Source organism: Oikopleura dioica, chromosome 1 (assembly GCF_907165135.1).
Source record: "Oikopleura dioica chromosome 1, OKI2018_I68_1.0, whole genome shotgun sequence".
NCBI classification, from domain to species: domain Eukaryota; kingdom Metazoa; phylum Chordata; class Appendicularia; order Copelata; family Oikopleuridae; genus Oikopleura; species Oikopleura dioica.
The window spans coordinates 2,902,586-2,921,859 of record NC_137291.1 but is presented as its reverse complement, the minus strand read 5'-3'; the positions used below and the strand labels follow the sequence as shown (position 1 = coordinate 2,921,859).

At 37.8% G+C, this 19,274-nt stretch overlaps 7 protein-coding genes across 7 annotated transcripts; 2 read left to right on the top strand and 5 right to left on the bottom strand.

Annotated features, from left to right (window-relative positions):
• Window positions 1-1,149: 1,149 nt before the first annotated feature.
• On the bottom strand, window positions 1,150-2,026 carry LOC145708423 (uncharacterized). Its single transcript, XM_081786097.1, has 4 exons — window positions 1,777-2,026; window positions 1,528-1,734; window positions 1,354-1,482; window positions 1,150-1,310 (listed from the first exon to the last, which is right to left on the bottom strand). The coding sequence occupies exons 1-4, from the start codon at window positions 1,975-1,977 to the stop codon at window positions 1,164-1,166; spliced, it is 684 nt and encodes a 227-aa protein (XP_081642223.1). The 5' UTR covers window positions 1,978-2,026; the 3' UTR covers window positions 1,150-1,163.
• Window positions 2,027-2,220: 194 nt separating this feature from the next.
• Window positions 2,221-3,649, bottom strand: LOC145709247 (uncharacterized). The gene is made up of 5 exons (XM_081786928.1): window positions 3,388-3,649; window positions 3,176-3,348; window positions 3,015-3,118; window positions 2,533-2,602; window positions 2,221-2,492 (listed from the first exon to the last, which is right to left on the bottom strand). Exons 1-5 carry the CDS (start codon window positions 3,624-3,626, stop codon window positions 2,275-2,277), a joined length of 804 nt encoding a protein of 267 aa, XP_081643054.1. The 5' UTR covers window positions 3,627-3,649; the 3' UTR covers window positions 2,221-2,274.
• Window positions 3,650-6,487: 2,838 nt separating this feature from the next.
• LOC145710505 (uncharacterized) lies at window positions 6,488-7,817 on the bottom strand. Its single transcript, XM_081788269.1, has 4 exons — window positions 7,518-7,817; window positions 6,952-7,116; window positions 6,686-6,906; window positions 6,488-6,645 (listed from the first exon to the last, which is right to left on the bottom strand). The coding sequence occupies exons 1-4, from the start codon at window positions 7,700-7,702 to the stop codon at window positions 6,488-6,490; spliced, it is 729 nt and encodes a 242-aa protein (XP_081644395.1). The 5' UTR covers window positions 7,703-7,817.
• A 1,875-nt stretch (window positions 7,818-9,692) lies between these two features.
• Window positions 9,693-11,212, top strand: LOC145706353 (uncharacterized). Its single transcript, XM_081783749.1, has 4 exons — window positions 9,693-9,764; window positions 9,987-10,523; window positions 10,597-10,835; window positions 10,877-11,212. Exons 1-4 carry the CDS (start codon window positions 9,759-9,761, stop codon window positions 11,022-11,024), a joined length of 930 nt encoding a protein of 309 aa, XP_081639875.1. The 5' UTR covers window positions 9,693-9,758; the 3' UTR covers window positions 11,025-11,212.
• A 310-nt stretch (window positions 11,213-11,522) lies between these two features.
• Window positions 11,523-14,578, bottom strand: LOC145705254 (uncharacterized). The gene is made up of 3 exons (XM_081782717.1): window positions 12,970-14,578; window positions 12,157-12,567; window positions 11,523-12,068 (listed from the first exon to the last, which is right to left on the bottom strand). Exons 2-3 carry the CDS (start codon window positions 12,280-12,282, stop codon window positions 11,775-11,777), a joined length of 420 nt encoding a protein of 139 aa, XP_081638843.1. The 5' UTR covers window positions 12,283-12,567; window positions 12,970-14,578; the 3' UTR covers window positions 11,523-11,774.
• Window positions 14,579-14,692: 114 nt separating this feature from the next.
• LOC145705265 (uncharacterized) lies at window positions 14,693-15,617 on the bottom strand. Its single transcript, XM_081782726.1, has 3 exons — window positions 15,456-15,617; window positions 14,874-15,416; window positions 14,693-14,832 (listed from the first exon to the last, which is right to left on the bottom strand). The coding sequence occupies exons 1-2, from the start codon at window positions 15,579-15,581 to the stop codon at window positions 15,150-15,152; spliced, it is 393 nt and encodes a 130-aa protein (XP_081638852.1). The 5' UTR covers window positions 15,582-15,617; the 3' UTR covers window positions 14,693-14,832; window positions 14,874-15,149.
• A 942-nt stretch (window positions 15,618-16,559) lies between these two features.
• Window positions 16,560-19,112, top strand: LOC145711533 (short-chain dehydrogenase/reductase family 42E member 1-like). Its single transcript, XM_081789224.1, has 7 exons — window positions 16,560-16,731; window positions 17,507-17,677; window positions 17,736-17,996; window positions 18,081-18,354; window positions 18,405-18,535; window positions 18,582-18,754; window positions 18,799-19,112. Exons 1-7 carry the CDS (start codon window positions 16,632-16,634, stop codon window positions 18,946-18,948), a joined length of 1,260 nt encoding a protein of 419 aa, XP_081645350.1. The 5' UTR covers window positions 16,560-16,631; the 3' UTR covers window positions 18,949-19,112.
• The last annotated feature ends 162 nt before the right edge of the window (window positions 19,113-19,274 follow it).

Here is a 19,274-nt window from a genome sequence, read left to right as displayed (position 1 = left end):
TTAACGAGAAAAAAAAATAAAAAAAGGAACGATTGCTTGTTCTTTGAAGGTCATTCGGCTTCTTATATACTGTGTTTTTGTTATTGAAAACATTGTCATTAAAAAATCGGAGGACGGGTATTGATAGCTTCTGTGTTTTTGCGTTCCATTTGTGTTTGGGTTTGACCTTCTCTTTTTAGTTTATTTGGTACAGGAGAAATTTTTTATGAGAAGTATGATCTTTTTAGCATGCGCATATGCTTTGAATGAGAATTCTTCTGACTGTGTTGGGAGTTGTGTCCAGTTAGTTGCATTTTGAATCGATTTTGACGAAGCTGAGCCAACATAATTTTAATAATACGTCGCCAGCTTTCTTCCTTACCTTGAGTTTTTTAGCAAATTCATTATCAGTATCTCCGAGCCACGGGTTTGTAAGCCAAATGAAAATGAAAAAGGGAAAAAATGAATTCATCAAAATAGATTTCGAAACCAATATCAATTGAAAATTGGACATTTTGCTTCTTATATACAGTTGTTAACATATTCAGTTATTCTCGGCATTGTCATTTATACGTACGGGAAGACAGACCTTCAGGGACAACTGTCAACAAAATTATTTTTGTCTTCAGAGAAGGCCTTTCTTTAAAGTTCAAGCAAATTGTTTTCTATAATTATCTTCAAAAGCAAATACCTTAGCATTCATATTTCGAAAATCTTTATTCGTAAATTATTTTTTGAATGATATTTAGAAAATTCGCATGCGACGATGTGAGTTCTTGTGACGGTGATGGGAATTGTGCCGTGCAAGCCGCATTTTGAATCGCCATTGACGGAGCTTTGAATTTGTTAAACTGAATTTATCCTTTAAATTTACCTTGAGTTTCTTGACGAAGTCACTGTCAGTGTCACCGAGGTATGGGTTGGTTAGCCAGATGAAAATGAAAAAGGGAAAATAGAATTTCATTTTACCCAAAATATTAAAGAATAAGAACGCCTCTTGTTGCTTTTATACGGTGTTGAATTTACTTGATATATTCTGTTATTCAGGATTTTATCGTTTGAACAAATTTGAAATCACATATTGATCATCAATAATTGATGGCTCATTCGCTCTTGTTCGTTAATAGAAGCCAAGTTCAGAAAGGATCGAGTGTATGCTCTGATCATCTGTACTATATTCGGATTTATTCAATCAAAAAATATGCAAGCATAAAAATCATTGCACTCAAGGAAGAAAACCCGGCGGCGCCACTTTTGCATTCTTCTACATCTCTTCGCGGCTGGCAGACAAAGCCAATTTGAGTTCCAGTTGGGTTCTTGTTGCAATCAACCTAAGAGGTCATCGAATAAGCTCCTATTAGAAAAAAAACTGACTTGTTTCCAGTTTTTCGACTGGTTTGAGCCAGATCCACTTTCCATGTAGACGCAAAATTTGTCGATGAGCTTGTCTTCGGTTTCAAATTTGTTGAGCCCGTCTCCGAATTCGTATGGAAGGCAGGTTTTCTAGAATTAAAATGAGCATTTCAAATTTCATCTTTGAAATTTTACCTCTTCTCCAGGAGCATTGCGATAAGTCCACTTGAACTCATCATGATTATTGACTCGATTGAGAGCAATGAAGAAATTGCCAGGTCGGTTGGTAACATTCGTCATGCACTTCCCGTACTCGACAGTGTATGTCATGAGATCTTTGTGTTCTTGCTCGTTTGCAACAGTCGCGAGATTCATGCCCATGGACTCACAGTATTTCTGTGCCTAAAATTTGGGTATTTCACCGAGCTCATCTGAAAAGCTTACCTCAGTCCAGACAGTATTTTCAGCCGTTTGTCCGGGAACAGTTAAATATGCCTGCCATCCTTTTCTCGCAAAATCCTCATTGATTCCACAATTTCCGCCGGCACCGATGCAGTGAAGCTCCGAGTTGGGGTTCGAAATGTCAGTCGGTTTTTCGCATTTTTGAGCGAAAACAGCTGAGCCGAAAATTGTAAAAAATTTCATTTTCTCTCAATATTTAGAATGAAATGATCAGTTCCTGTGAGAAAATGAGCTTTTTAAATGTCGAAATGCTGCATGATGGCAAAGTAAACAGTTGCTATTAGATTTTCTGGTGATATCACAATTGCTCACGCGCTTTTAACAAATATGACCAGAAATCATGACTGTCAATTTTGGAAAGAACATAAAACGAGCTATTCTTACTCATTTTCTTTAACAAATTTTCTTCCATGATTTCAGTTTTGAACTTATAAAGGGCGAAAATTTTATTGAATATAAAAATAGAAATAAAGAAAAGAATCAGTCATCAGGACCGTCAGTAAATGTCTCATCGTCGGACCACTCGTCTTCATCATCGTCATCATCATCATCAAGCAGTTCTCCGTCTTCTTCTGATTCTTCAAGGAGACTGGAATCATCAGGCCCATCGTCGGGGCGCTTGAAAATAGGAGCTCGGAAGTCGCCATTCCAGTAAATGTCCTTCAATCGTAGTTCTGCGCACAATCGCTCGAAGCGACCTGAGAAATATGTAAGAAGAAATGACGAAAGAGAACTTACATTCGTAATTTCCACGATCGCGCTCATTGTCTTCTTTTTGGCGTTTGAGTTTTCGTAGACGAGCGTAAACCTACAATAAAATTAAACAGATGGCAAAACAAGCTGGCGAGCACATTGCCAGGTAGATAGAGTTCGATATGCATCTGCTTCAACAGCTGTTCAGATAGTATAATAGTCAGAAAATTTTCGCTTACCAAGCAAGTTGAAAAAATGAAACATTAATTACGATATTTATCGCGGTAAGATTTTTCATGATTTTTATGATCTTCGTGAGAATATTTATGTAATCTTTTTCAAATTTAGTCTGATGTCCGAAAATTGTATATTTATTTTTATGAAAATTAAAATGAAGCTTATATTATTCTAATGTCAGCACTAATACGGTATTAGTAAGACCGCATTCAAAACTGAATAAATAAAATATCAGAAGTCTTCACTTAAAATTCTCGCAGTACAATTTTCTTCCTATTCAATGACTTTACCTCATCAAGGATATTCTTTTCATCATTCATCTTTTTCTCAATAATCTTCGTCTTTTCTCGATGCTCCTGAATCGACAATGCCATTTTTCGAGCTTGCAGTACTTGTAAAAGATTCTCAAAGATTTCCTTATTAGAATTCAATCTTTAAGAACCGTTTCCTTTTACAGAAAGATTGTCTTCTGATCTTGAAAGGCTATCGTATGGTTTGTGTCGTTGACGAAATCTTCTTCTTGGCCCTTTGTTGCGGCGATTTCTATGAATAGTTCCAAGACGAGAGAAGACTGACCCTTCTCGGCGGCGATTTCGATGATGCTGGGAGCGAGACAATGAGCCCCTAAACGGTTTTTTCTTAAAGAAAAATCATCTTTCTTACCCTCTTGTTTGCCGATCCCTCCGTTTTGTCGGCGGCGGAAATCGTCTAAATCTAGGAGGGCTTCTTCTTTCTGAGTCTCGTAGATTTCCAACGTCTTCTTCTTTTTTGATTTTCAATGTCGAGTCATCCCGGCAAATTGATGGCGTCGACAGTGCCCTGGAACGACCTCTGCTCAAGAGGGAATTTTCATAAGCGATTGCGTCGTTGACAATTTCTTTAACATCCGCTTTTCTCTCCATTTCCGACGATTTTGGGGGATTTGAAGATGATGTTATTGTTGTTTTCCATCGCGTCTAGAGAAATTTCGATACTTGGAATCATCAATTTCAGCTCTAGAAACCCCGTTATTCGAGGAGAAGGAGTACAGTCGAGAGGGATTTGAAAAGCTTCCAAGAGAGTATATACAGTCGGAGTCCAAAATAAGGGACACCAAGATAAGGGACTTTTTGGCTCGAAACGCCGAAAATCTGCGCCCCGTTTTGTATGTTTCTAATGTTAAATTGAACCAATTTAAGGGACTTTTTTTCGCAAATTCGGGACCGAAAAAAGTCCCTTATTTTGGACTCCGGCTGTATAGTACCACTTAAAAAGGTTCAGGAAACGAAAGTGGACGCGAAAAGTATCAAAATTAATTTAAAATGAGTCGAACTCCACACTGTGGTTAGATAAAATTCCGCATTTCCAATTCGCTTCCAATTTGTGTTCAATAATTAAGTCCTTCTGCTTTATAAGAAAAGCAAAAGCAAAGATTGGGAAAACGGCAAAAATGAAGTTTTTGAATTTTGTTTTTATTTCTGGTGTTTTTGGAAGAGCGATTGAGATTTACGATTTGCACAATATTTACAACCTGTGCATCAAAGGTAAAATTTTCTAGGAAAAACCGCCTTATTTTGCTTTTAAGGTCTCCTGTTGAATGATAAGCGATATGCCCAGCTGATGGCGAGTACCCAATCCGATAATTTCTACAGTCTCGAAAACGCCTGCGACAAGTACATCAACCTCATCATGAAGAGAAAGGACCTGAAACCAAAACCAAGTCAAATCGCCCCGACTGAACAAGATTTCGAAAAGATTATGCGACTGTGAAAATTTTGATTGAATAAATAAACATCCTCTGAACCCTCCGGCTTCTCTTTACAGAAAAAACACTGTATATCTCCATCTTTCCTGATTTTTGAACGACAGCTGACAAGTTCCTGACAAGACGTCCGATATTCAATGTACATTAATGTCTTCAAGCAGGTATAAACGTCCGTATTTGGAGTTCTTAGGCATTGAGAAAAAATGAGATTCTTTTCGCTTCTTGCATTTTTCGCCATGAAGATTGACGCGACCCCAGCGTACAATTTACAGTTCGATTCAATGGGCGCATTTATCGATATTTATTTTACATGTGAAAATAGTAAGTAGAATTTTTTCTTCGGAAAACAACTTAACCTTACGCCGCCAAACTAAAATTTCACCCCCCGCCGCCAAATGTGCCATATATGGCACATCATCTTTTCCGTCGTCCTAGGCCCCATATAATGGCCGAACCCGAACCTTAACCAAGATCCGAACTCGAACCAGAACCCGAGCTCAAAAATGAACCCAAACCCAAGCCCAGACTATTGCCCGAAAATGAGTAAAAATGGAAGAACCCGAAATGATGACGGAGAGAAAAATGGGTTTTCGAAAGCCCTTGTGCCATATATGGCACATTTGGCGCGTAGGGTTAAGGAGGGGGTCGACGAGAATCGGAATTTCCGTGACCAAAAATGCTGAAAAACCGGCCTCGATATCAAAATTCTGATCTTTCGAGTGTTAAGAAAAGCGTTCAAAAAATCAGGCGGCGAGAAGAAAAAAAAATTTTCATTCAAAAAATTTGCGAAAAATTGGATCAAAGAAGGGGTGTCTCTTGACCAAAAAATCTCGAAACCCGACTTGTTTTTTTGTAATCAAAATTAATTTACTGATAGTTTAGACCCTTTAGAATCAGGCGGCGACAAGATGATGTAATTATATTTACAGAAAAAATGTCTTAGAGACGATTGAAAAAGTAAGAGGAGCTCGCGCGGCGCGCTCTCGACGCTATTTTTCTCATTTTTCGCTTGTCCCGAGCCATTTTTCCGCCTCGCGCGCCCGAATTCCCAATCTTTGAGTGAAATTTTTTCACTGTTGACTTCACCTTATCGAAAAAAGCTGGGTACCAAAATTGCTTGTTTTTTATTGAGGAAGTCAAAAATGTTATTAGAATTTTGAAAAGTCGAAAAAAATATTTCTCGTCGACCTCCCCCTTAACCCTAGCCGGCCAAAAATGATTTTCTCCGGGTACAGGCCAAGAGGCGCCAAATATGGCGCCGCGCGGCTTTTTTTAAAGAAATCATCAAAATTTTTTCTGAAAATTTTTATATTAATTTATTAAAAATCATTTTTATTAATATAAGCATGGATTAATCGTATCAATTCCAAGAAATTATGAATCCGAAAAAATTTTCTCGCTGATGATCATTGACGAGAAAAAAGTCAAAAACTGATTTCGGATGAAAAACGCTAAATAATGCTTTTTTCTGCTTGTTTTCCGGATGAAAATCATATTTTATCATTATTATGAAAAAAAAAACTAGTTTTATAATATCTATTTCGAGAAAAACTTATCGGCCCGCTGCCGGGAAAAAGCTCGGGTACCGGTCAAAGGACGCCATATATGGAGTACCTCCTTTTATTACCCGGCGCCATATATGGAGCCTTGAGTTCTCGTGAAAATGAGGCTCTGCCAACATTTTGGTCAATCTGAAACGGGTTAAAACCCCTACCAGTCGAAAGGCGATCGAAAAATACTCCTCAAAGTGAATTTCAAATAAAATTTTTTCCTCAACTTTTGAAGCTAAATGCGATCGAATGACCCATGATCCAAAATTGGAGTACCTTGACCGGCTAAGGTTAAGCTTCATTTTTCAGAGAAATTGGATGCGTATGGCGATGAAATAACAGCAGAAATATACGCTGAAATAGAGGAAGAATGCGACAAAGAAGCTTCAGAATATTTACTCAAAAATGACCTTCACTAAAACCATCAATCTCGGAAAAAATAAACGACGAGTTGGAATGATAAGAGCGTTTATTGATAAGAATGAAAAGTTTCGCCATCGTAGCCGTATTGAAGATCAGATCTTTCATCTGGCTCTTCCTCTTCTTGGTTTCTTTTTAAATATGGATTCAGGCAGAGCGTTGCCAAACCAAGGGAGAGCTCGAAAAACCCAAAAATGAAGCCGAGATCTAAAATTTTCAAAAAACAAAATTTCTGAAAATATCTTACAGAGACAAACTCCGAATTCGTATCTGACAGTATTTTGATTTTGCTGCTGAACGACGATATTTCCATTGACGGGACCGAATTTCGTGTCGCTCGAATATGACTTGAGAATTATATCGGTGAAAAGAGACGAAACGATGATGAGAAAAACGCCAGCAAGGAAAAAGAAAAAGGCAGAAACCCGGACAAGGTTTTTGAAAATTCGGGGATTTTCTTCTTTCGACCTGAAAAAGGGATTAAGCGAAAATAATAGGGAATGAAATTTTAACCTTGAAAGCAAATGATTCCAGCCACCGCAGACAAACATAAGAATCTGGCCGATAATAACGAAAACGAGGGCTAGAACCATGAAAAACCTGGATGAAAGGACCAAAGAGTCGAATAGAAACCACGGGACCTCGTAATTATCGCAGTGAAAATTCATCTCATTAGCGCTAGAGGTTTTTAAAATTCAAAATTCATTTTAAAATAATGAATATGATTTTCGTTGTTCAAGAGAGACCCAGAGTTAATGTTTTCAAAACGTGGAATCGGACTCAACTTACAAGGTTTATACAAGGGCTAACATAGTGAGACTCTTAATTTCTCTCCATCAATAAGATTATGGTAAGTTCTTGGATAAGTGGCTATTACTTTTGCTCATAAATAAGAAGGAGGCAGAATGAATCGACGGAAAAATTGGACCAATATTCAGCCAAAGTTACGACGAATCAGATTTGCACATTTGGCATGTAGACCAATCAGATTTAAAAAAAAACGAAATATTTATTGCAACTTTTACAGAGCCGCTTTTTGAAATTGCAACGTAATAAAAATTTTTATAAGGAAATTTTACCTGACACATTGAGCAAAGATCCCCTTCCAATATTCACTTCCAATTGCCAAACTCATGGATTCCTTCCTGTTCGTCACCATCCATCTCGAGCTCAAAATAATGATCCCATTTATGCAGGAACACAGAAATGAAAAATTCCAAAGCATGAAATTTAATGTATCTTTTTCTTCGTTTTTCTCCCTCATTTTTTCTTTTTTTTTTCTCGCGGTTTTTTCACGGACGCGTTTCGCCAGGATCAGCAAGAAAAAATAAACGTGAGAGCTAAGCAAGCAGTTATTGACAAAATGTAAATACGCCGTCTTTATGAGAGAAAATCGTTTTTTTTTTCAAAGATTCCCAATTTAATTAAGGGTTGCGTCAGAAACCGACACAAAAATTCCGAAAAATTATGCGTGGGCGGCTCATCGGCCACTGACTGGCCAGTTAGCCGAACCAGGGCTTTTGATTGGTTGAAAATTTCCGCGCGAAATTTGCCGAAATTATTTGTCGGTTTCTGACACCTCCCCGTATAGAACAGAAAATTGCATGGAAAAATTAATAAGGGTATCACGGCGTTAATTGAAATGTGTTAATATAACGTGTCAGCAGCGAAATTGATCTCTTTATTTATAGACTTTACGGCCAATGGTCATTAATGCTGCAAAATGAGATGTTACATCTGCAAAACTGGGTTTTGCAATGTCTAAAAAGATCATCTCGAGTCTTATGAGGTTAATGTGGAAGTTCTTTTATTAGTGAGAATCGAGGAATCAGCGAATTACTACATCGAAACAAAGTGTTGCAATACCACAATGTTTTATCTTCAATACTACTAACCCGTCTTGATTGAATCCTGATGTTTTCTGCCAACACAGCCGCTTGTTCCCATGTCTATAATAAAGAAAGTTAATTAACACCGGTTTGCGGAGGAAACAGCTTTATTTAGAAACGAAGCTGGATAATTTCGAAGAGACTGTTATGTCTTTTGTTCATTCTTTGAACCGCGGATTTACACTTAAATAATTTAGACCCTCAACATTGTCGCTAAAAAACGCAATACATGAACATTTCTTTAGAATTATGCACCGGTAGGTTTTGATGACACATCAAGCGAGACTTTCTTCTTCTAAAATAACTTTAGAAAACCATAAAAAATTGGTTTAGTTAAAATTGACGAAAATTTTTCAAAATATTTTCTGATGAAATTCGAAATTTAAAAAAATTGATCGATAAGATTTTCTTGTTTTCGTGTTTTCTACAAACCATAGTAATAATTCTGGAGCCGATCAATCTCATTATGAAGTCGTTATTTCGACGATCAACAAAGAGTTCTCTCAAGTTCACTTGCTTTCATTTAAAAACATGTCCATGGCGCGGGGGTAACTTTTTTGATGTGAGCAAAATAAAGAATTGTTGTTAAAGCTCCCGTTTATTTTTGATGATTCTAAATTTCCCCTCGAATTTGATAATTTTTGGCTGATTCGGGCCAAAAAAAAAATTTTAGGATGATTTTTGCAGATTCATAAGTCAAAAATCATTTTTTTCCTAAATGATCCCTAAATCAAAGAAAATTTTCAAAATAAGTCTGAGTTACTTTGCTTTCAAAAAAAAAAATAAATGAATTTGATTATTTTGGTCAAATCAACTTCGTAATCCAAGCGCCCTGAACGTCATTTGTAAGAAAAACAAGCGAACTTGAGATACCCCTGTGTTGACGGTTAAAACAGCCGCTTTCAAATGAAATCGAACATTACACCGAATTTTCTTTGTTTATGGCGTTCAATTTTGACTCTCGCCCGATATCGAGTAAAAATATTGTTTTTTACCTAATTTATTTTACCTAACAGTACGTCAAAAGTTTCCAGAAGACTTGAGGACTTGGTTTCGTCAAGTTCCGTTCTTTCGAAAAACAAACGCAGTAATGAGTATTCCGGATGCTCTTTTTCTTCCGTATTCTCGAGAAGAAGCTAACACAACAACTATCCGGAAACATACAGAATTAAGTTTCCTAATTCGACTTAGAAAACTGTCTGAGCCAAGCTGTTTGGACGCGTAACAATGTCTCACATTTACGCAAGAATTTCCATCCTTGGCGCTTGTTATCGTCTCAAACAGATCCTCAAACGAACATTGCTCCCGCATCCAGGAAAAAAATGTTTTGAGAGTCTGGCGCCGCCGGAGAGCAGCAAAAAATTCTTTATAAATCGCGACAGATCTACGAATTCTTCATCATTTTTCTTCATCAGAGAATTTTTACTAAATATGAAGGTAAGAAAAACTATCAATTTTTTTATTTTTTCAAATTTTCATCGCGATACCCTTAAGGAATTTCGATTTCGATCGCACCTTATTCTTTATTTTCTTACTCAGAAAAAGTTAATTTTTGCGAATTTTTAAAATCAAAATCAATGAAAAAATAAATTTGAGAAATAAGGGTGTCACCATGAAAGCAAAAAACATTTCATTTTATTTATTCAACGACCCTTTTAGGCCTTCAATTTAATCGCATCCATCGCTCTGGCTCGAGACATCCCATCTTCAGACTCATCCGCTTCCAGCCTCGATGAAGTCAGAATCTGGACCCCCGACACGACCGCCCGCGAAACCATCCTTCTAACCGGCCCCGGCGACATTCAAACCTACACGCTTCCAACCGACCCTACTTCTGGCGACTACTACCCTGACCAGTACATTCGAATCAACGTCGAAGCACCCGAGGGCTTCAAAATCGTCCAGACCTTCAACTCCTTCAAGCTCGACGGCGTCGGATTCACCAACGAGTGCGATCAAGACGCGGTGATCATCTACGACGGACCGGACGGAAACGCCGAAGCGGCGAGGCTCTGCGGCATTGATGGACAGGACAACTTCAGCTTCTTGAGTACGAACAATGTCATGACGCTGGTTTTCAAGTCGAATGAAGACATCATCGTGCAACCAGGTTTCGAAGCGCAATTTGAGGCGGTCGAATTGGAAGAAAACGAAATTGCTTGGATCAGGATCATGGATGCTTTCAATACTCTTACAGTAAGTTCCCGGACAGAAAATCTTCTTCGGCGATTTTCTCGATTCGAAACTTTTTTATCGAAATTCATTTCAGTCCACCATTTTCGTCGAACACGATCACAAGAAAGACCACATCCAGACCCGAAAAACCGAGCTGTTCAAGCGAAAATTCAGCTTCAACTTCGCCTGGTTCGAAGAAATGGCTGCCGATTCCTGCACCAACTGGGCTGCCGCTGGGGATTCTGCTGAATTCGTCCCAATTGTCATCGATTCCGTCAATCATTGCGTCTCCATCAACAATTTCATGACTTCGCTCAGAAGTTTCTATGAACGGTATAATTGAAAAATCAAGAATTTTTCTTCAACATTTTCAGATTTGTCTGCTTCGACACCTACGCCGATCTGAAATTCGAAGAACAGCGATTCCGACGACCAAAACTCACGAACCGAAAACTCGACAATCTGACCTACCGACTCGTCGAAAAAAAATTCCACTTGATGGGATGCGACCAGCCATTGTAAAGCGATGATGCACCCTGAAGCCAACTCTCACGAAGCAAAATCAAACAACGATGAAGAAAAAAAATTGTACATTCAACCCTCTTAATCCTTCCCGGGAAATCCTCAAACGCTTTGGAAAATGGGAGAACCACTAAATTTCCATTGTATATTGCATTTTTATACTTTCTTTTTAAATAAAAATTATCAAATATAAATTTTGTTGTTTCTTTCTTTATCAAAATAAGTGTTTGTTGTTATTACGCGAAGTGATGGTCATCAATTGTATGGACTGGTTTTTGATAGAGATCCTTTTTCATCATTATAAGGCTGATGTACTGGTCACAGGCTATTTCAAGGCTGAAGAATGATTGCGAATTCGGTTCCGCCATGAGATTGGCGTATCGCTTATCATTTGAAAGCAGCCCTAGAATTTCTTTCGAGGAATTGCAAAAGAGAATGTATTTACCTTTCATACAGAAATTGAAGATATTATGAAGATCATATACTGTTACTCCTCGGCTAAAAACAGCTGCGAAAAAAATGAAACAAACAAATCTCATCGCTTTTTCGGACTTCCAAGTTTGCGTCCTGCTTTTATTCCTGGAAGGATTGAATTATTCAAAGACGCAGAAGTTTGTCGTTCACGAAGAAGACAATCGCAAACTGTCCGATAAAGTGGACTGTTTCGGGAAAAAAACAGCCTGATTTAGGTCAGTGTCACATCTGTCGAAGAAAGAAATAACGAAAAATCTTGACAGCGTTTTTATCTATTTACAGATCAGAATCGAGAGAAACTGTTGGCGCTCGTAATAATCCATCATCATTTTGAGCTTTTTTCACATCGTTATTTTCTTCTGAGATTGAGGTTAATTTCTGTTTTGTGCTGCTCTTTCTAGAGTTTGATGATCGAGCGGAGATCTGGATTGATGAAGATTGAGGTTTGTACAGTTCTTTGAGGCTCTTTCCCGGTTGGATTTTCAAGCGCTCGGCGGCGGAGAGGCGAGGTTTTAGGCCGCTTGAGCTGGTGATTTGACTCAGGAGGAGGGTTTTGAATTCTTTGATGTCCTAAAATCATAAAAAGAAAAAAATCAAAAAAAAATCTCCCGAGAATTTTAGCAGTTTTTTCGACGCATCTTGTCACCAAAAACTTTACCTTGGGCGATCTTCTTAGACTATCTTTTCTCATTCCAGCACTCTCAATTTTCCTCGGCAGCGGACTGATTCTTTCAAACACTTCATCATCAGAGCTCTCTTGAAGCGATTCTTTCCCGCGGGTCATTAAAAAAACTCTGAGCCTTGAATTCTACAATTTGTTTCCAACAAGTAGCTCGAGCAATTTGCCGCGGCTCAGTGAGCTCCAAAATTGCCCGACAATCATCGGCGAGAGGCAATCACATGAGCTAATAGAACTCTCAAGTGCTGACGCGATCTTTAATATGCAGCTGGAAAATATGCACTTGAGAAACAGGGTTTAATTTATTGATGCGAGTAATTAAGGACATTCATGACTCGCGGTCCTTGGGAACTGTAGAGATATTGTGATTTATTTGCTTCCTCATCAAAGCTAAAAATTTTAAAGCATAAAAAAGAATATGAATCAGACAAAAAATTGCAAATTTGGTGAGCTGAGCTGGCTTAGTGAGCTAAGCATACGCTCAGCTAAGCTCAGCTCCGTGATTTTCAAAAATTATCTGGCCTGCTCAGCTCAGCTCAGACAATAAACTTCCAGCTCAGCTCAGCTCTAAAAAGGGTCTGCTTAAAAAAGCTCAACTACTTTTAGAAAATGCCTGCTCAGCTCAGCTCAGCTCAATAAACTCTGAAAAAAGAACGCTCAGCTCAGCTCAGCTCAATGACATCTGAAAAAGGCCCGATCAGTTCAGAGAAATTTTACTGAGCTCAACTCAGCTCAGCTCAGCAGAAATAAAGCAAAATTTGCAATTCTGATCAGACATATGAAAGAACTCACCTTTTCTTCTTCTCCTTGAACTTAATCCTAGGCCATCCAACGACGACCAAAATCACCATAATCTTTTCCTCTTGAATCTCTCTCAATCTATCATCTCCATCGGCATTTTTCGTTATTCTGAAAGAGTTGCACTTTTTCGCGGAAAGTAAATTCCAAAATCTTTTGTTTGCAAAGCTAATGAGACAAGAAAAAGAGACGCTGAAAAAAAAACAATTGTTAATTGCAGCAAAGCATTTAAATAGTATATCAAAGGATATGCGAACAAAAGGTCAGGAAAGCAATTAAAATCGGTTAAATATAAAAGATTCGGTTTTAAGTTTTTAACGATCAAAAAGGCTTACTTGCTTGATCAAAGTCTCTTCGTTGATTTCAAAATCATCTCTTTAAAAACCGCTCTACATAAGCATTGCCCAGGGATGAAAAAAGGGAGAACTAATTAAATTTCCCAATTATAATCCAGTCGTTAGCCCGCAGCGGGAAAACACAAGCCGCCCTTGGCGATTTTTGGATGGACGAGACTGCCTGCAGCGGCATTGATTTCAGCTCAGCCTCGAGTAGAATTTCATCAATAGATTTATTACTGCGTCTTTCGGCTGGAAAAACGCCAATCTTTTTCGAGAAAAAAAATTAAGAACATTTACTTTTAGTTTTTGGTGCTTTCTAGCAGAGTTCGAAATCTATGGGAGTAAAATTGGGAGCTTCCAAAGGGAGCTCCCTTTTTTGGGAGCACGGAGGGAGCAGGAGCACAGGTTTTCAGGGCTGGGAGTAAATTGGGAGCTCCCAATTTGCTCCCAATTTCAAAAATTTTTTGAAAATCAACAATTTTTAGTCTAGAATCTAATCTGCGCACCGAAAAATGAGAAACGCTAACTTTATAGTTTTTCTCTTAGAAGAGACGTTTTTTTCACTAGATATATTTATAAACGTCTCTTTTAAATTATCATATAAATATCTAGCCAAAATAACATCTAGTTTGACTTTAATAATTTCAACATAATGTATTTTTCTCAGATTATAAGCATAATTATTAATTATGATACCGTGATTGCTCAGATTTTCATTAGAAGAGACGTTTTTTGATTAGATTTATTTTTAAATGTCTCTTCTGAAATTTGATATAAATAAATAGCCTAAAATTGACCTAAATTTGGTTATGTAATTTTAAAAAGAAAATATTGAAGTCATTCACGAAATTCGCCTATTTGGCATTATGCCTATTTATACTTTCTTTATCATTGCTATATAATAACCATACGATGGTTTTGCTACTTAGAGTTTACTTAATAAAATTAAAAACTTTCGAAAATTTTTGAAATTTGAAAAAAGGGAGCAAAATTGGGAGCTCCCAAAGGGAGCTCCCTTTTTTGGGAGCAGGGAGGGAGCAGGAGCACGGGTTTTTTACGAGGGAGCTCCCTTTTTTTCAGGGTGAAGGAGCAGGGAGGGAGCGGGAGCACGGATTTTCTACCAGATTTCGAACTCTGCTTTCTAGAGCCCTGTTTTCGATGATGTTGAAATAAGAATTCAATGATAAAGAAAAGAGGAGAACGCGAAAAAAAGTGAAATTTAGATTTTTTGAAAAAAAGGAAGAGAAAAATTTCATTTCGCCCCGTTTTAAAGTTACCCACTCATAAATTTTTCAAATTCCACGACATCTTCAAAATCTTCGACGTCGAAAATCGGCACCCAGTTTTCCTTCTCTTCTTTTCTCTCGTCCATACGATAGTGAACAACTTGATTGATAACTTTTCGCGCTCGGATTTTTAATTGCTCTTTGTGAAGAAGTTCTAGAGCTTTTTTGTGAAGTTTTCTTCGATGAACGACCATGTTTTCTTTCAAGTTGCATTTGAAATCACACAGCTCGCACTAAACTCATTATTTTCTGTTTCAATAACTAAAAACAAGACCTCAAACGGTTTTTCTCCAGTATGAATCCGTTCGTGTCTTCTGACATGCCAGCTTGTTTGAAACAATTTGCCACAGGTTTTGCATGGTCGCGAGCTTTTTTTCTTCATTTTCATTTCTCGCAGAAAAGCACACTTCTCAATCAACTCTGCGATCGAGTGAAAAATTGGGTACTAACACGATAGTTTCGCAAAATTGGTTCGGCCCGATTGAACCGGTTGATAAGAAAATTCACGAAAATGGTTTATTCTCGTCTTTACAGTTGAATAAAAGCGTTTTCAGAGCTCTCCGCTCATGAATTTTTCGAATTCGACCACATCTTGGAAATCTTCTATGTCGAAAATCGGCACCCAGATTTCTTTTACGTTTTCGTCTTTATCTTCCTCGTCAATGCAAATTCGATAGTGCACAACTTCATTGATAATTTTTCTCCCGCGAAATTTGAGTTGTTTTTGGCTCAGAGCTTCTTGAGCCTTTTTATGTCGCCTTCGTTTATGTTCGTAAAGGGTCCCGGATTGATTGAACTTGACGTCACAGAAATCACACTGAAATGTTCACAAAGCTGCTTTGGGAGACAAAATTACCTGGTAAGGTTTCTCTCCCGTATGGATTCGTTCGTGTCTTTTCACAGCAAAATTTCTATTAAAATGTTTTCCGCAATATTTGCAAATGATTGGGCTTTTATTCTTCTTCTTCGTCTCCTTCTTCATTATTTTCTCGAAAACTTGTGTTTTTCTTTTTTTTTACGCGTGGGAACCTACGAGTGCAAATCTCGCTGAAAAATGAAGCTGACAATTTGTTTAACAAGTTCGGTCCAAATCGAACCATTTACAATTTCAGGCGATATTACTTATTTTTACATAAAAGAACACTTCTTTTTTGAATCGAAATTTTCGACATTCTTTATTACTCGACCTTAAATTGTCAATTACAAATTGATTGAGTAAGCTTATTTCGATGAATACTGTCAGACACCTTGTCTGTCCAGAACCACGAATCCATTTATCTAATCACGTGTTTGACAGTGCCTCTTTTCTGATTACTGGTAAGTTAATTGAAACGATTTTCTTGTTGTTGGCTTAACAGACGAACTTTTTTACTTTGACCCAAGCCAGAACAATCTATTCAAATAAAAAAAATCATCGAAATTGCTCTATCTTGATTTCAAGTTCCATCATTCAAGGTCGTTTAATTTCTTTGCGTCACGAAAACGTTGCGTGACGAAAAGACTTCTATTTGTCCTGAAACGAACAATACATACAGTAAAGAACAAGCCGGCAATTGAATGATTTCAATCAAAAGAACAAAAAAGCAATTTGTTTCGAATAAATCAAAATTGAACCAAAAATAATTCAAGCTGTTAATCAACCGAAATAGATCTTTAGCCTTTTGATCAATGAAAATTTTTGATTGGCTTCTGTCTTTATTGTGATTTTGATGGGATTTTGCGATTTTTGTGGATTTTTGGTGCTCTTTTTTCTATTTTTTAAGATATTGAAAAATGCTCATTTTTGGGTCGTCGAAGAACAGCTTGTCCATCGGAATGCGAATCTCAGAGCGAAATTCTTTTCCGCGTCGGGCGTGATTTCGCGATAAAGTAGTAAACTTCAGGCGCGGTGTTGGCGGCCCGAGGGCGCGCCGGCGCATTTCCCCTTCTCTTTCCTTTCAATCAGGAAATAACTCTGCATTCTAAATATTTAGAATATCAATTTGAAGTTCGATTTTTAAAAGTCAGTTGATTCAATTAATTGGTTGAAATCATGGAAGAGAGCATCGCCCTGGTAACGGGATCGAGCGGCTATTTCGGACAGAGATTGGTGAAGGCGCTGGCTGAAGAAGGTTATGTCGTCAGATGTGTTGGTAAGTCAAACTTAAGGGTATCCCTCTTTTTCTCCATTAAAATCTCCCTCCCGAAAAACGATTTTCTCACATCATCAATTTGAAATGTTGCTCATCGTAAAATTGTTCAGAAGTTTAATTACGAACATCGTATTTATCACTAAGTTATCACGTCTGTTTGGCATAAACTTGATCGTTCTTCGGAAAAAAGCGAAGTTGATCACGTTCGCTCAATAATCCTTTGGCATTTGATAATTGTGTTCTGTTCAAAAGCCACTAAGCACTGATTACAAAAAGCCTTGTTCCATCGCGAAAGCCGTCAATATGGAATATTGATAATTCTCGACTTGACTTCAAGAAAACGAGGAAAACCAGGTTTTCTGGCCGCAGTGTAGACATAAAGACAGGTTGAAAATGTCAGAAGGATTTTCTTCCGGAGTTCTTTATGACATGTTTCAGGCTCTTTTTTCTCCATTGCTAGAAATTTCGAAGGAAAAAGTATCCAACTCTGGAAAAGAATGGTTTGGTTTGGGTTAAGATAAGGGTAACCTAACCCTAACCCTAGCCCAAAAACACCCCCTATAGGCTATAGCCCCCTATATATCAAAACTAGAATGGTTTAACCCCGACCCCCTCATCGACCCTAATTGTTTTCTTTTCCTGAACCCAAAATAATACCACAGAAGAACAAACAAATCTCCAATCTTGCCCCTCCTTTATTTTAATCACGTGGTCAATTATCACAACTGGCAAAAATTATAAACAAAAAGTTCACAATGATGATCTTTTTCTTCAGATTTGAACCCTCCCGAATCAAAACTCCCGGAGAAATGCGTGTTCCACCGTGCGAACATGCTTTCGAAGGAGGAAATGGAGCCTCTGATCAAAGGAGCAGAAGTTATTTTTCATACAGCAAGTGCGGGGATGACGGGGAGCTATCAACTAGACGAAAATTTGAATAAAAAAGGTAAGTTTTAAACAGGAAGACTTGAATCACAAGATAAACATTTTCCTCTTTTTTTCAGTAAATGTCAACGGTACTTCAAATATCCTCAATCTTTCGCAAAAACACAACGTCAAGCGATTCATCTTCACATCATCCTACAACGTTATCTTCAGCAAAAAAGAGCTTGTCAATGTCACAGAAGAAGAGCCCTACCCAGACGATAAGGATCAATATGATTGGTACTCGAAGACAAAGAAAGAGGCTGAAAAAATGGTTCTCGCTGCAAACAACGAGGATTTTAGGACTTGTGCCCTCCGACCGAATGGAATTTATGGCTTAGGTCGGAAAATATAAAAGCATTTACAAATTCTTTTAAAGCAATCAATCAGCAAAAATCTAATTCTTTTAAAAACTTTAATCTTCAAAAACCTCAAAACTCCGATTATCCCTCCTCATCCCCCTTTTCCGAACCTTTTTAAAAGCGAGCACGAGAAGAAACATCTGCCCCGGATCGCGTCTAGAATAGAGCAAGGCGTCACAATCTTCAAATTTGGAATTGGGACTTGTATTCTTGACTGGTGTCATGTGATGAATCTGGTCGAAGCGCATATTTGTGCGGACAGGAAGTTGAAGGAGGGGATTGATGTTTCTTGTGGAAAAGGAATTGGTCATTTTTTCTGTCTGTCAGACAGAAATTCGTTTAAAAATCTGGTAAGGCTTGCGAGCTGCTGATATAAATGAGTAACAGCACTAAAATGAGCACTAAATCAGCGTACAACATCTCCGACGACGCGCCATCCGACCCATATGTTTTTCTTTTTCCTTTGTTCAAAGCCATGGAGCAACCACTACCTCAAATCAGCTTGCCATTTTACCTAGGTAAGCGCATTCCTTCCAATTCCTGCATTCAAGCGTTTTCTTTCAGTATTCTTCTTCGCGTATCTAAGCGAAAAGCTAACGTCATTCCTACTTGTGGCTTTTGGATTTCGCCTCGAGCCCATTGTTACTCGAAACGAGTGCCTAAAAGTGTGTTTGTCGCATTATTGCGATATCACTGCGGCGAAAAATGAGCTTGGCTATCGACCCGGAAACTACAAGGTAAAATTAAAAGCCGCTAGAATTCTCAAATCTGATTTTAAAAGTTTTCTGATGCGGTGGATATTTTGATGAAAGAGCGAAAAACCAAGCGACGCTGGTCAGAAATCATCAACGACAACCGCTACAAATTCTACTTCGCATTTGCTCTAGCCCTCGTCGCAAACTATTTATTCAAATTCATTTACCACGAATGAACATCTTTTCTTCCAGCATAACAGTACAACATGTGACCTGTAGAAAATGTATCTTCATCGTCCCTTTTTAATCAAAACAACTGTTCTTTGAAATTTATGAAAAGCAAGGACCTGTACACTTTGCACGAATCAACCCGCTTTATGAAGAAATGAAAAATTTCTGAAGGCAATAAATAAATTTTTAATTATTTCAAATGAAAAATCGACAATTTTGTTAAAATAACGAGAAATAAGTGAAGAATTCCTTGGAAGAGATTATTCTTCTTTCAATTTGAAATTCTTCCAGTAGGAGGGGTCCTCCAGGCAGAAAAGAAAGAGAAAAATGC

Excerpts from the sequence above, each read along its gene's own strand:
- LOC145708423 (XM_081786097.1), bottom strand. The coding sequence starts at position 1,977 with ATGAAATTTTTTACAATTTTCGGCTCAGCTGTTTTCGCTCAAAAATGC. Across the intron at positions 1,735-1,776 it reads AAAATACTGTCTGGACTGAG|GCACAGAAATACTGTGAGTC; the intron begins GTAAGCTTTTCA and ends CCCAAATTTTAG. Across the intron at positions 1,483-1,527 it reads GCAATGCTCCTGGAGAAGAG|AAAACCTGCCTTCCATACGA; the intron begins GTAAAATTTCAA and ends TTTTAATTCTAG.
- LOC145709247 (XM_081786928.1), bottom strand. The coding sequence starts at position 3,626 with ATGGAGAGAAAAGCGGATGTTAAAGAAATTGTCAACGACGCAATCGCT. Across the intron at positions 2,603-3,014 it reads AAAAGAATATCCTTGATGAG|GTTTACGCTCGTCTACGAAA; the intron begins GTAAAGTCATTG and ends ATTTTATTGTAG. Across the intron at positions 2,493-2,532 it reads CGATCGTGGAAATTACGAAT|GTCGCTTCGAGCGATTGTGC; the intron begins GTAAGTTCTCTT and ends CATATTTCTCAG.
- LOC145710505 (XM_081788269.1), bottom strand. The coding sequence starts at position 7,702 with ATGAGGGAGAAAAACGAAGAAAAAGATACATTAAATTTCATGCTTTGG. Across the intron at positions 7,117-7,517 it reads ATCTTTGCTCAATGTGTCAG|CGCTAATGAGATGAATTTTC; the intron begins GTAAAATTTCCT and ends AAAAACCTCTAG. Across the intron at positions 6,907-6,951 it reads TGGAATCATTTGCTTTCAAG|GTCGAAAGAAGAAAATCCCC; the intron begins GTTAAAATTTCA and ends TCCCTTTTTCAG.
- LOC145706353 (XM_081783749.1), top strand. Across the intron at positions 10,524-10,596 it reads ATGCTTTCAATACTCTTACA|TCCACCATTTTCGTCGAACA; the intron begins GTAAGTTCCCGG and ends AATTCATTTCAG. Across the intron at positions 10,836-10,876 it reads CTCAGAAGTTTCTATGAACG|ATTTGTCTGCTTCGACACCT; the intron begins GTATAATTGAAA and ends CAACATTTTCAG.
- LOC145705254 (XM_081782717.1), bottom strand. The coding sequence starts at position 12,282 with ATGACCCGCGGGAAAGAATCGCTTCAAGAGAGCTCTGATGATGAAGTG. Across the intron at positions 12,069-12,156 it reads GTCTAAGAAGATCGCCCAAG|GACATCAAAGAATTCAAAAC; the intron begins GTAAAGTTTTTG and ends TTATGATTTTAG.
- LOC145705265 (XM_081782726.1), bottom strand. The coding sequence starts at position 15,581 with ATGAAGAAGGAGACGAAGAAGAAGAATAAAAGCCCAATCATTTGCAAA. Across the intron at positions 15,417-15,455 it reads CGGGAGAGAAACCTTACCAG|TGTGATTTCTGTGACGTCAA; the intron begins GTAATTTTGTCT and ends TGAACATTTCAG.
- LOC145711533 (XM_081789224.1), top strand. The coding sequence starts at position 16,632 with ATGGAAGAGAGCATCGCCCTGGTAACGGGATCGAGCGGCTATTTCGGA. Across the intron at positions 17,997-18,080 it reads GAATGGAATTTATGGCTTAG|AAAACCTCAAAACTCCGATT; the intron begins GTCGGAAAATAT and ends CTTTAATCTTCA. Across the intron at positions 18,755-18,798 it reads ATCGACCCGGAAACTACAAG|TTTTCTGATGCGGTGGATAT; the intron begins GTAAAATTAAAA and ends TGATTTTAAAAG.